At 35.7% G+C, this 14,827-nt stretch overlaps 1 protein-coding gene across 2 annotated transcripts in view; it reads right to left on the bottom strand.

The window, feature by feature from the left end:
- The window catches only part of NCOR1 (nuclear receptor corepressor 1), a 52,087-nt gene extending 37,625 nt beyond the window's left edge, over positions 1-14,462 (bottom strand). For both annotated transcript variants that reach the window (XM_010175813.2, XM_010175811.2), the window contains exons 1-10: positions 14,279-14,462; positions 11,797-11,939; positions 9,447-9,642; positions 7,520-7,702; positions 5,552-5,665; positions 3,843-3,899; positions 3,336-3,388; positions 1,923-1,989; positions 767-939; positions 168-258 (exon numbers count right to left, since the gene is read on the bottom strand). In XM_010175813.2, the coding sequence (XP_010174115.1) occupies positions 168-258; positions 767-939; positions 1,923-1,989; positions 3,336-3,388; positions 3,843-3,899; positions 5,552-5,665; positions 7,520-7,702; positions 9,447-9,642; positions 11,797-11,939; positions 14,279-14,386 (1,185 nt within the window). In that variant the 5' untranslated portion in view covers positions 14,387-14,462. The remainder of the gene's footprint in view (positions 1-167; positions 259-766; positions 940-1,922; positions 1,990-3,335; positions 3,389-3,842; positions 3,900-5,551; positions 5,666-7,519; positions 7,703-9,446; positions 9,643-11,796; positions 11,940-14,278) is intronic.
- Positions 14,463-14,827: the final 365 nt, after the last annotated feature.

Here is a 14,827-nt window from a genome sequence, read left to right as displayed (position 1 = left end):
AAAGAAAGTATTTGTAAAACCTGTTTCAAGACAGACTTCACACAGACTCTCTCAAACAAGCCCCAGAAGGTTTCTCATATCAAAAAAACAAACTCTCTTGAAAAAGATCTTTCATATATTGAGTCAGTTACTGTGCTTCTATAGCAAAGTACAGACAACAGCCTCACCTCCTGCTCAGAAAGTCCATCAATGATTTCAGAAATCTCATGTTCACTTCTAGCAATAGTTGCTGAAAGTCCAGCCCCTCTTTGACCAACTCTAGAATTAGGGGAAAACAGAAGTAGTAAAGATAAAGTGAAAAATAGCTGTATTTTCAGATTTTGTACACAATGACAACCTTCAAAATTCTTTATAATAGTTACCAGTGTCCCAAATTAATTAGTTAGGACTGTTCTTTCTTAAGTAATGTCAGGAACAATTTGAACATCACTAAAACAGCCCAAGAGGACACCAAACTGGTAAGGCTGCTGACAAAGCTTATAGAGAAGGACAGGAAAGGGTGAGATGTAAGACAGTGGATATACAAGGACAGTCATGAAGATCCTTAGGATGTGAAGTGAAACTGGAGCTCAATGCCACGAAACACAGTGAACAAATGAAAGAACGTTTTATTTTATACTGTATGATACACTAATACTCTTTTTTAAAGACTAAAGTGATCAAGATAAAATGTAACCATTAAGCTGAACCAATTTTATTATAAATAATTTTAAAACTTAAGTCCTAAGAGATATTTTATAGGAATATTTCAAATCCATGGTAATACCTTTGGAATCGTTCTTGCTGTTCTCTTTGCTTCCGGATTTCTGGAAATTGTTTTTCATAGTACTCTCTTGTTTTGCTCTCCTTAGCTTTCCTGCGTGGATTATTTTCTATCCTGTCAACTTTTTTCTCCCATGCCTCCATCAGCTGATCATAACGCTGACAGATTTTCTGTTCCTGTTAAATTCCAAAAGTAAATCTTGAATTAAACACAAATACACTAAGTGATCAGTACCCATAACATGGATGGGCTACATATTTTTCCTGCTCTAGTGGCTTTCCATTGTGAAGATGATAGATACCCAATTTTCAGCAGAGAAAAGGTGAGGAAATGGATATAAAAATGTAGATTTTTAATATTACGCACTGTTCCTTTGCTTTACACATCACAATGCTATTTGGTAACTGTTATTACTGCCTTGCAGGAATCTCACATCTTCTGGTAGCAGGCCTTTAATTAATGGAATTAGTTTATTTATTTATTTAATTTAAAAATTTTAATTAACAGAATGCAACTGAAATAACTGCAATACGTTATCATCAACATGTAGGGAGTTGCCCTTACGTAAGGAGGACCATAAGAAAAAACCAATTCATTCCATTTTCATGGTGGAATCTTCCAATTTGATTTATAATATTTTGCTATTCTTAATAATAAAAATGATCTTTCAGACACCACTGAAAACAGCCTTTTAACTTTGTACTCCACTTGCTACAGCAGTGTGCAAGAGAATGCAATACGTCAGTTAATCCTGGTATCCAACATTCACAAGTTTAATTAAAATGCTGGCAGACTTCTCAAATTGGAGATCTGCTCTGTTTTCTTTCAGATACTACAGCTACTATACAAGAGAAGAAATTCAGAGAGAGGCCAGGCATGATAGTTAAATTATCACCGGGTCTCTTCCATTCAAACTCTTTAAGAAAAGGAAAGAAAAAAAGCTTTATCCTTATTGTAGTTGAGATGGTTTTCAGTCAAATAATCAACAAACCATAGTTATAAACCTGCAGTTTATTTTCCAATAAATCAACAGAATTTTAGCTTAAGATCTTATTTTTTCTAATCAATTGGATTTTCATTGCACATTTGGGAATGCAAGTCAAGGATTCAGACAGAAAACCAACCATGTGCTCTTATAACAAAAACATGGTAGTATTACCCGTTGTTTTCTTGCATGATTTCTTCTTTTAAAGAATAGTATTAGCTTTTTCCTCATCACCTGGTTTCTGGAAAACAAAATTGGAAAAAAAAAATTAAAAAGTGAATGATATAAGAATCAAGCACTTCAAAACTACTCAACAAAGCCCATATGGATTCTAGATGCCAGATCATTCTTATGAAATTGGATAATGAATAAATCAATCTTACAAAGACAGTAATGTTCTTCAACAAATTGGAGCCAGGATAATCATGCTACAGCAGTAAAGTTTGTCTCCAAATGACCAGTATTTAAGTTGCAAAGTGAGACATATTTTCTTCCCAGTTACTGTCCTAGAGAAGCCACGAAAAGGTCTTGGTCTTCATAGTTACAACAGAGCAGGATTTCCTCTAAGAGGATTTGTAAGAAATATGCACTTTTATGGCAGTTACAATTCTGCAATTATTTTTACCAAAGTCTAGTAGCAATATATTTATTGAAAATAAGCTGATTTCTGTTGCAGTAGAATGATCACTATTTTGGGGTTTTATAACATTGCTACAGAGTGAAATCAATATTGGTTTGACATAGCCACATAAGAAGTAGGATTTTGTTCTACATTATAAATGACTTTCTGCAGAGAAATAAGTCATCATCTTTGCAGAACTGAGACATGCAAAGTAATCAGATGCAACTTAATGGACATTTGAATTTGTGTACAAATAAGCTTAAACACACTTAAAAATGAATATATTAAAATTTTATTTATATTTATAAACAGTATTTGCTCCAGTGAACTAAAAAAAACTAGCACATACAAATTTGAGAAACAAGTTCAATATTAAAAAAGGAACAAAATTAATTTTCCTCAAAATCCATGTTTCTTCCAGAAGACAAGCAGTTTACTTCAAATCACTGAATTTGGGTTGCCCTAAATAACAAGTAAGCGTAGCATGCAACAACTCTGCTTGCAGCCCATGACAGAAATTGAGTACATGGTTAAGTCAATAAATAAATAGATAATAACAACAACAACAACAAAATCAGGACTCCTCCTATCATTTATTGACAGTGATAACCTTTGAAACACTTATTTGAACAGGAAAAGTTGACTAGGCATATCTAGGTCAAATCTGGTATTTCAGGCTTTGAAGAATACAAGCGTTGCCAACTTAAAATATAAGTTTTATGATTTATTTTTATCTTAAAGTTATGACAAAAAGTTACTGTTACTCTTTGCCTTCAGTACATATAACTAACTTCTTGCAGCACTGTTCTACAACAAAGAAATCAGAAAATTACATAGTCTGGAAGCTTTTAAATATGGTTAAAGTACACATATCCTATTTAGAAATCACAGCAATCAAAAATTTGAGTGAATATTTAAGTCTAGATTCCTTAAATGCCACAATAGCAAGATATCAAAGCACTTACGTTTTGATGTTTTCATGGTAGACCTTTGTGTCTGATGGTTGGTTGTAAAGTGGCTACAATTTTGGATTAGAGAGGTACACTTAGTACTTTTCAATGCATGTAATTCTAAAAGTATATGCAATATATTTAACAGTATTTTAATATTCTGCCCAAATTGCACTCAATCTGAGATGCAGCAATCTGAAAGGACTGCAAGATACTCGATACAAAGCACAGGTTTCATTAGTTAAAATTAGATCATTGTAACTACTTATGTAATTAACAGCATTTAATTTTTTTCATATTTCAAACTGTTCTCTCAAATAGATGCAAATCTATTTTAAAAAAATTACACTTATGTGGCCAATCAGTTCATTCAAGATCAAATTCACCAGTGTATTTAAGCACACACTTCTTTTATACCTAAACACAGAACTACATCTGTTTATCACAACAGAATTACAGACATGAACACAGAAAACAGAACAAAATATAACAAAAACTAAAACCCAAAAAACTACAACTTACCAGTTCAACTTTTGGACCAAGACCTTCAAAAATCTTGTGAGCTTCTTCTGCTTTTTTCTGCAAATAAGGTTTTTTTTATATAGTCTAAGTAAATAATCTGAAGTCAGTGTCAAAAGTGTGTCTGGACTCTTTCACTTACGCTGGCTGCTAAACCCCTGTGTGATCACACTATATCCTTCTTAACCTACTTCTGCAATGTTGACTCAGCACATCAAGAAACCTCTACCTGAATTGTGCAGTTACTATCCTCACCTCAATGGGTGGAAGCTGATAGAGCATAAAAGCAGAACCTGACCTCTGCAGTTCAAAAAGAACATGCATTTAATAAATAATATGGTAAATAATTATTAAGAGGAAGAAAGCTTGGTAATTTCTCTTGTATACAGAATACTATATGAAGAGCTACACAGACAGAAGTAGCTAAGAGGTGACTATACATTGATACGTGTTACTCCATCTCAGGCAACATAAAAATGGGTTTCCCCATCTCCTGGCACTTACAGAACACAGGGAATGCAAGAGCAAGTTCAAAATTCTGTTGTAAAACCCACCTGTAACCAGAGTTACCAGAGAGCTGCAGAGCAGCCTGCTAAGATGTCTTCAAATTCACATAGTTTTGCTTACTCCCCAACACGCAACTGAGCTTGAGCAAGTCTTGTATGGTGATTGTATAATTTTATTAATTTTTAATTACATTATAGTGTGAAAGAGATATAAAACAGTAAAACTGGCTTGTAACCAGAAGATATCTTTGTACACTGGTTACAACAGTTTTTATAACATAATAATTGCCCTAATGTCCTGTATGAAGTAAATTCATCAAATTTCACAGACAACTAGGAGAAGGGGAGAACAGGCTGCTTAAAACACTTGGGACACAGTTCTATTGTACAAAATCTGGTATTGTGTTCAGTTTTTTACCATCTCAAATTTTCAGAAATAGTCTATTGTAATAGAAGCTAGTTGTTCCTCTAAACTACAAAATAAAATTGGGAAACTAAACAAACATATACCATTCTCACAAAAGATCATAATACTTTCAAAATCACCAGATATCCAACTCCCTAATCTCAAACTACCAGGAAAAAAAAAAAGGCAGGAAACATTTTGCTACTGCTGGTGATATTACTAAGCTCCTGTACTTCTCTCACCACTTATGCAACACAAGCTCACAATTCACCTATATACTACTTTGTATCTGTTCCTTTATCCAAATTTTAAGTGCCAGAAGTCAGAGTTGAAAAAGAAGGCATAGAATCTTACAACATATGCAGTTTTTCCACCTTCAGTTAATTTAAATGTTGGGTCTTCAGCCAAGCTTGTCAGTATTTACGTGAGGAAAAGAGAATTCAAGATAAATTTCTGAAACATTTTTTTCTATCTATCTACACACAAACATCTATATATATATATGTGTGTGTGTGTGTGTCTATATAGACCTTATCTATCCATCTCAACACAAGGGTCTAGGGCTGAGATTTTTCCCTGCACTGCTTACAAGATAGAAGAAGGATTCTGTGATCAAGAATAAAAATGTCATGTAAGTGTCTTTCATTTAAAGAAGTAAATGAATATTAAAACAGGGGTGGGTAAATCAATAAAACAGGAGAAACAAAAATTGCCCCATGGAAGTAAATGAAGACAAAATTAATTTTAGTACATGGGGTCAGATTCACAGCTACACTCAGTCGACTGAAAAGCACGCTTACCCGATTTTCATCGTAAATAATTTGGACAATACTGCGGTGTTTCTGTTCCACTGGAGGAGGGGAGACAGGCCTCTCTGGTTCTGGAGGCTTAGCAGCTTCTTCTTCAAGTTGTTGCTAAGAGACGAAAGAAAGAAAATCAGCCATCCGAACCATGTTACCCTTACCAGTAATTAGTCACCAGAGATAAAATATGCATTTGATCAACAGTTAGCACTGCCTGTTATTTCTCCTCTTAACTGACAGAGAATGAATGAAATGGTTTTAAAGCCAAAAGGGACAATAACAAGACTATTTTTTGTGCTATTGGTAAACCAAATTACCTGTTTACAAGACTTACCTGCATTGAATCAGACTTGTTTCAGCTTGATGTTTAAAGCCACTGTCACATTGTAATTTATCACTATTTAACTTTAAACAAAAATACTAACTTGGGAGAACAGTTACACCAAATCTGCCTTCTCACAGAGGAAGTAATCCACAGAGCTGCCTTTCTACATTGTAAATATTCAAGTGTCATTATTACTACTGATTTTTTTTTAAAAAAGGTACAAAAGTCCTTCTAACAATCTACAGAGAACACCATTCTAAATGTACTTCACAGCAGAAATAAACCACTCCACAAATATTGAAGTTCCAAGATCGTTACAACACCAAACAAGCAAAAAACCCCGTAATATTTTCTGAGCTACTACACTGCTGGGATTTGCTTTCACATCTAATAAATCCAAATCCGTGGCATCTTCATTTTTTAACTGTAAATATCTTTCATCCATGCCTGCCACAAACGTACTACAAAGAACTTCTGACACTAAGGATCCACAGTGTCTTACAACACTGGCTACAATGTCCTGCATTGCCGTGTAAGAATTCAAAATCTAAAATTTTTGCAGAATTGCATAATAAACAGGCTCAATTATTGCAGGCAACAGCAACTTTGTCATTTTTTTTTAAAGTCAAATCGTATTATAAATGTGCACAAATGAACCTTCATAGATGATATGCACACAGTTATTTGCTGATTTGGTGGAAAAGTGAACTAACAAACAAAAAGATAAACATCTTTAACACACAGCCAGGTACTTAGTGACATCCTTTTCTGTTTTTCTGCTGAAGGTCACTTTATAGGTCCTTGAAATTCAGACATAGTTAAATTATTCCAGACCATAAAAACATATCACTCTAGAGAGCTGTCCATTTATTATCCTGGACCTAGAAGTTAACAAACCCTACAGTATAACTCTCATTTCCTACAGAGTTCCCATTAAAAAAACCCCCAAAGCTGGCACTGCTTCTATCTGGATCTGTAGAAGTCATAAAAGGAATAACAGATGCCTGCATTGAAGAGTGGGTTTAGTTGGCCACATCAGCTACTGAGAACACAACTACTGCCAGCAAACATTTCCTTTGCTTCCAGTGGCTGAAGTGCACTTCTCTGATGCGAAGCACAGCCAGGACTGTACTAAAAAAAGTGATATTTCCTCCTTTATTTCTCTGCTCTCTCTGTTTACTCACACTCCTCCTACTATACTTTCCCCCAAGGCTGACCTTAGCTCCAGATGTTTGGATCTCTTGCCCTTGTGAAAGCAGATGATCCGGGGACTTTTGTACAAGCTCTGGTTTTGGAGATGCATGCAAAGGATTCTCCCCTTGCACAGACTGTGAAAGAAGAAAGATGATAGCCTCCCCTCACTCAGCAGTCATCTTTAAAGCTGAAATTACAGTCACAGTGCCTTTGTTTCACTAGTCATCTAACAAAAGTTTAAAATATAAAGCCATCTACTGTTAGTGTTCCTATGAAGCCTTCTCCTACTTTAAGAAACGTTTAAAACTACATCTATTTAAATGTTCTAGCAAAATTGTATTCATTTGGTTCATGTAACCAAAAAATTCACCACCAACAACAATAAATGAAGTGTTTCCACACCTTTTTCACTGGCAGATAACAAGAGTAGTGTCTGCTATGCTTACTTGCTTTTTCTTCAGTTTAAGGATTTGCTGTTCAACTTTCGCAATTTCGCGATCTACGCGGTCCATGCTCTGTATCAATTCTTCCTTTGACAGCTTTGAAGGTGAAGCATTTTGGTCCTCCCCACAAGGCTGACCAGAAATTGGAGAAGATGGTCCCTCATGCTTTCCTCCAAAAGCCGGGTCCTGTCATGGGGAGAGAAGGTGGGGGGGGCGGGGGGGGGAGATTGAGATAAATCAGTCATATTGATAACATGTGAATGAGTGTTCAGTAGCCAAACTAGCTTGCATGAATTAAAGAGTTATCTGTATTTCTGGTGAGGAGCCAAGTTAAATATTTCAGTTTATTAATGCTCTAAATATATTAGAATTAACTGCTAATTAATTTATGATACTGTAATTTAAAGTCCACCTTTAAAAATAACAGCACATTTCAATATTTACCTTGAAACCAAAGTAAGATCAAAACATCTCCCTTCTAAAAAAAAAAAAAAATGTATCTTCATAAATGTAAACAGTATCTTTTACGTTTAAAGGAAGGGTTACTTGCGAGCCAATCCTCAACACTCTGCACATATGTTGATGAGAATATTCTTGAAGATACCCATGATCAGCCTGATAAAGTACATCTGGAGTTAGTTGTGGTTATAGATGTTAAGTTCTCTTGAACATAATGTGACTTAAGAGAAATTATGACTTGAGAGGACAGGTCTATTCATTTGGTTTTGATAATTTTGTCCTTTTTTGTTTGTTTGTTTTCAAGTAACTTATTTCAACATGCTTTATGTTCTAACATCAGCACTGTTGTACCTTGTCTTTGTTTATGTCCCCAGACCATCATGCCCCATGACTATCTAGCTGGCAAATGCTAGTTCAGTTATCCATCACGCATTCGAGTCAATCTGACTGGAAGATGATGTGTCTGAATGCCACTTCTCCTCAAGATAATACTAGGCTGTATTTCTAAATTGAGACAGTAGATTTCTACATGTAGCATCTAGATAAAAATTCAGTTCCATGCAAGCATGTTAACATTGCATGCCTTAGCTCACTTTCTCCAATCTCTTTTGATCTTATCTTTGCCACACAACACAGCAAGTAATGAAGAGATCACATGCTATCATCATTTTACTTTACTTCATTGTCAGTTTATTCACATGATAAAAGGAATAGTAGAGAGAAGGCAAGTAACCAACTTCTAAAAAATCTGGTGCCTATTAGCTTTTGAACCATGTAGTGAAATTTTTCTTTAAATGATCTGAGTTTAGAAACTTGAGTGCTCACCTTCAGAATCTGTCACACCCATTATACACCCACCACCTTTCTGGTGTGTGTCTGTGTGCTCGTGTGCACGCGTGAGAGAAGGTATTCAATACTCATTTAAGAGACATGTGCCTGCTCTATACAAATTGCTCTAACCAATATGCAGTATCTACAATAGAAAACATCCACACCAAACCAGATTGCCCTAGATTTATCCAAAATGAGACAGTGACAAGTATAATTAGTGTTATGCAAATAAGCAGATTCATTTCAAATGCTTAAAAAGGAGAGGGGGCGGAGGGGAATAATTTGACCATTCAGTACAAATATTCATTACAGAAAAAAACAGACTCGCGTGCATTTGCCAGCAGCTTTCAATTGAAAAGTTGAAATACTTCATGCACTATACTTTTTGCAACCAAGGTTTTAATGACTTCAGAGTGTAGCGGCAACTCAGAACTCCAGTCTCTTTACTATGTTTGAAGCAGATTTATCTTCTTATAAAAAAGTAACACTGAGTCATGACCACAGTATGTGATAAGGTGTAATTAAATTGCTGAGATTAAAGAATGAACCTAAACAAATAAATTACCTAACAATAAAAAAAAACAACTCACCACAACATAGGAAGTTACACCTTCAGCATCATAATAGAAAATGTCTTTACCTTCTTAATATCTGCAGATCTCAGACCTTCCTGCAGAGGATGTACTAAAGGCAAGACAGTAGCTGCACTGACACGCTGAAAATGGGAATCAGAGACTTGTTCAAGACGTGGTCGCTTAGATTCCAGTGAATCATGATCTGTCTGAGATGGACCTGGATGAAATTGCTGTTCATATCCAGTTCTCCTTTCCTGAGGCCTAATATATAGAAGAGATAAACTATTAAAATACACATTTTCCAGACAAGGAAACTACTGGGTGTTCCTTAACCCTTTTCAAATATATAGGAATGCAATTTAGTGAAGCTCCTTCTAAACAGTAAGGCAGACAAACGTGTGAGAGAGTACGACCTTCAAAAAAACAACAACCTATGACCTTTTTAAGTATGACCTTCAAAAATACAACAGTTAAAATCCATTGAAAAAGAGAATATTAACTTGAATCTTAAAAGACATTGTTTAAATGTATGCCTATCATTGCAAACCCTTAAAGGAACTTACCACTGCTACAATGATATTGTTCAAATCAAAGTTCTGATTCAAATTACAAACAAACAAAAAAATCCATGAGATAAATATAGTACTATATATTCCACTGAACACAGATGGCCACAACAGCTCCATTATTTCATTTTTGCAGTCAAATAATTTTAAATATACACAGAATGTTTGAGATGAGCCATGAGTCTATTTGGAACTTGATCTCTACTAAAACGTTACTATCTGACAGAAGCAGTCATTGATTCAATTCACGAGTCATTAAAAACTCCTCCTTCTCAGAAAAATGCAGAAGAACAGTATCACTAGCTTCTTTACAGTACAATGCACATGATGTCCACAAAAGAACCTCATCTGCTTCAACGTCTTCCTATGAAGTGGCATTGAGGAGATGACAGCAGTTTCCTGTATTTTGCCAGAACTACTGAATAAGCTTTAACAGATTTACAGTGTGAGGGGGGAATTTACTCCTGCTATAAACTGAAGTTTTGAGAACTCAGCACTAAAACAAAGCCTTACTAACATTTTGGTGACATAAGATGAAGGCAACACGCAAGCCCCAGATTTCACTACCATCAAGTTATTTTGGGGAATATTCTAATGAGATTTTAAGCTAGATCAGTATTTACGTAACATTCATCACTGGTACTGTTCAGAACCAGATAGCTCAGCTCCAAGCAAAATAAATTGCTAGCAGTAATCCAGCATATAAAGTTGCTCTTACTAAGAGTCTGGTGGGGGGGGAAGGAAAAAAGTTTGTGACAACCAATAAAACTTGCTTACAATTGTACACCTAATATGCTGAAGAACTGAGGTGCATAAATCATGTAGTAACCCCTCCCCTAAACAGAAGCATATTCTTGCTAATTTACTATAACCCAGTTAATCTTATTCTGACCAGCAGTGGGTTTTTAATTTCTAAATTTGTTTTTTAAAGTATATCCAATATTCTTCAAGAATACAGTCAAATGAATGCTTAATGCAGTCTGAAAACTTTCCTGAACCTATCAGCCTTACAGTAATATTAAGGTAGATTTGAACATTCATCAATATCCACCGTGAAGTAACTTATTTTACTGAGAAGTAAGATATTACCACTCTAACTAAATTACAACATACGAGTCACCGTAGTTGTCCACTATACTCGCCCTCGGTTAACCCACTGGACCCAGACCAGTTGCATCTACTTACAGAGACAGGAATGCTATAGGAGACTGATAAAAGGGTACTCAGAACAAATTATATGAAGCTGTCAAGCATCTTGCCAGAAGTAGCATACACTGTGATTTAGTCCTCTGTGACTATAAGTCCATTTTGTGACACATTTCAGTGTTTTAAAATTATGACAAATACCCAACTAGCTCTGTCGCCCAGCCACACAGATACTGCCTGTTGAATAACCAAGCCTAAGCTAAGAAATATCAGAGGTAACACTCACACCTCAACAATTCTTGCACTTGTTGCTTCTACTCAGCAGGACTAAATTATCCAGAGTTACAAGCTTTACACACTTTTAGCCTAAAGAGCACTAAAATTTGCAATATGTGTTTGGATTCTCAGAAGTTTACTGACAGCGTTGTTAGGAGAGGTATGGGGAAAAGCGAAGCAGACTACTGCTTCCTGTCTGTGAAACAAATATATTAGTTAAGCCAAAGGGAGTGAGGAATTACACGACAGCTACAACACGCAAACGCAGGAGACTGACACTGTTACAACGACAGAGCACCGATTAATAAAGCTCTTAGGCAAAAACTGTGAAACTCATTTTTTCTATTCAAAAGTTAAAACTAACTCTATAGAAAGCACAGACTCATAGAAGATTCCTGTTCACATACTTCAAAACGAGCATCCTCACCTGTCAGAGCCTGGGTGGAATTCAGAAAGCAAGGAAGGCCTGCGCCGAAGCTGCTGCTGCTGTTGCTGCTGCTGCTGTTGCAAGAGCTGGGTTGCCTGACTGACTTCCAGGTGAGACGAACGATAATCGGGAACTGCAAATTCCTAAATGAAATACACTTCTGATGTGAACAAGAACAGGTATAGAAGGCAGGAACAAGAGTGTTTGGTGTCATGGAATGATCATTCCAAAGTTATTAAATACAGACCAAGACCAAAGCCTTATTCCAGCTCATAAATTAAAGTTTGTAAATGGCAGTTATAAGTTTTAAGTCAACTTTAAAGAGACTAAATATTTCTGCTAAGAATTCCACCTAGCTTATTAACAACTTCTAACAAAACACAAATGAGTCCGCAGCAGCAGAATATCCTTTAAAAAAACCCAACCAAACAAAAAATCTTATCTATTTTGCACATCCAACTCCAAAGTGGTAAACTGAGAATATACTTCAGCAACCCCGAGGCAATACCTTCTGTTATCACCTCAAGACATTTTGATACCAGACATTACGAATCAGGACTAAGAGTCAGACAAGGTGCATCTTCTGATTGATATAATTTATAATCACAGTGAGGTACAAGACAATTCATTTGTATACATGGGTCTTCAATCACTTGCTTTTAAAAGTTATATGCAGCTGGTATTAACCAAAGAGACGCTCTACGAGACACGTAATAGGTCGTTACCCGTAAGATTTAGCATTTACAAATTATCTAAAAATAAATATGGAGCAAGCCAAAAAGCTCAAATTCTTGAATTTCCTTTTGCAAACATGTAAGTAGAACAAAACATCTAAAGTATCCATAGCAGGAGGAGAATTTCATTAAAACAAGGGAAACCTGAGCTTTTTCTCAAGCCAACAGCTAGTCCTCCACAGCCTCCCACGCCATACAGAGCACGGGATGGCAGAATAAATGGTTGGCAGAAATGGCCAAGTAGGAGATTCTCAGAAATCCATTACCCCAACTCTGGCTAGCAGAACACAGCTACCTGAAAGCACTGGTACAGCTGCTTCAGAAAAAAAATCAGAGTGTAACACAAGTTTTTACATTTCAGATTCACGTTCTCCACCTTGCACACAGATTTTGTCAACAATTACTTTTAGTTTATAGATAATCTAGCCCAACAATGCTTACACAGAAGGAGGAAAGATGACTATGGGTTCATGTCTTATGCTCCTGGGCCTAATAGGAGATTAATTCCCCATAAAAATTTAGTACCCACAAATGCCCCAAGAGCCCAGACTCTCAAAGGATTTGTTACCCCAGAACACTGCATTCATATTAAACCTATACTAACTGTAGACAGGTTATTTGCATATTCCTGGAAAATTACTGCTATCAACACGTACAGACCCAGACACACTTCGTTGGCCAAATTTAGTATGATGACTAAACATTAATAAATTAAAGCAAAACTCTACAACAAAAGTTTATTAACACAATCCCTAGTCAATTTATTCAAACTCCAATGATAAAACCATTGTAAGTTACATTAATTCCCCATGATAAAGATACAGAATTATAAAACTTATTCTTCTGTCAAAAAAACAAGTAAAAAATCAGATACTTTTGTAATCCTGAAGTAGCAAAATGCAGGTTTTTCTTTTTTTTTTCCCTCAGAAAAAAAAAACAAGAGGGGAAAACAAATCAAACCACCCCACAACTATTTACCTAAGCAACACAGGCAGATGTTCTCCTCAGCAGGCAAAACACTTCCTTTGCCTCTTCACGTATTCCTTTATATTTGATTTTTCAACATTAAAAAAAGTAGATTCTCAGTGTTCAGTCTTTAAGACAGGTGAATATCTAAAGAAGTGTTTTGCCAGTTTGAGTAGATTTATTGTTAAATAATAGGAAATACTGACAAGCTCTATCATTTTATTTAGGATACCTTCACAGTTTTATAGAACATTTTTCAATACTAGTCTAAGTAAAAAGAAAGACAGGGTAAAAAAAAAAGAAAAACAAAAAAGTAAAAACTTTAAAAAGCCAAAATTGCAGTACATGGTAGTCTGCATGTTTAAAAAAAACCATAAAAGGGGTTTTAATAATTTCAGTTACAGCATTGCAGGAAGGTATAATTCAACAGATAATTATATCCTTTCAAGATGATACTTCAGAAGGAACCAAGGAGCAGTACATGGCTACAGATTATACTTCCCAGAAGTTATACCAGAGTCAGACCCTCATTCAAAGACACAAAACACTTGAATAAGTAGATCCATCAGCTTTAAGGCAAGAGCCAGACTCCACAGGCACAAACAACATTGTTATACAGATTTCCCCAGTCAGTTTTAACTCGACATATTGGTCTGCAACTGCACTGTTTTCAAATGTCAAATACTTGTATTACAGTGGTTGGGGGGGGTGGGAATCCCACTTGGCACAACAAACACCCAAATTATCCTCTTGCTAAATTTGTAACCCTCATGTTTCCTTACCTGCTGGTGTCGGGTGCTGGGGAAGGTGTACTGGACAGAGTGAGTAGGATAACGACTCTGTTCTGTGCTGAATGCTCCTTGGTTAGGAGGGTAGCCTGAACTTGACATTATCAGAGAAGAAGTCTTCACAAAGCTGTGAGATCAAGACCAGCAAGCAATCATGTTTCTAGGAAACCGCCTAAAGGAAAAAAGATCACTGATAAGCACTGAAGTACCAGATGTACTCACAATACATTACAGCCATAGTCACCTAAGCAAAACAACCATTACCAGTAAAAGCTTTTTCCTGATGTTTTTATTTAATAGGTTACTCTAGTCTGAAATATGTTAACGGGTCTTAAATGGGCTCAAAATGAGATATGTCAGCATTGTCTACACAAAGATTTGAGGATTATATTGTTGGAATACATCATTTTACCAGTTAGCAGTTGAATTAGGGGGATTTTAGAAGAAAAGCAGGTCACTTAGATCTTAAAGAGGTTAAAATAGTCTATAGACGAACTCTTTATTTACAGTAAGTTTCTTCAGCACAATGTGAAGTTAACTTTC

This window comes from Antrostomus carolinensis, unplaced genomic scaffold (genome assembly GCF_000700745.2).
Source record: "Antrostomus carolinensis isolate BGI_N321 unplaced genomic scaffold, ASM70074v2 scaffold14809, whole genome shotgun sequence".
In the NCBI taxonomy this organism is placed as follows: Eukaryota; Metazoa; Chordata; class Aves; order Caprimulgiformes; family Caprimulgidae; genus Antrostomus; species Antrostomus carolinensis.
The sequence above is the reverse complement of the archived record's forward strand: the minus strand, read 5'-3'. Positions and strand labels throughout refer to the sequence as shown.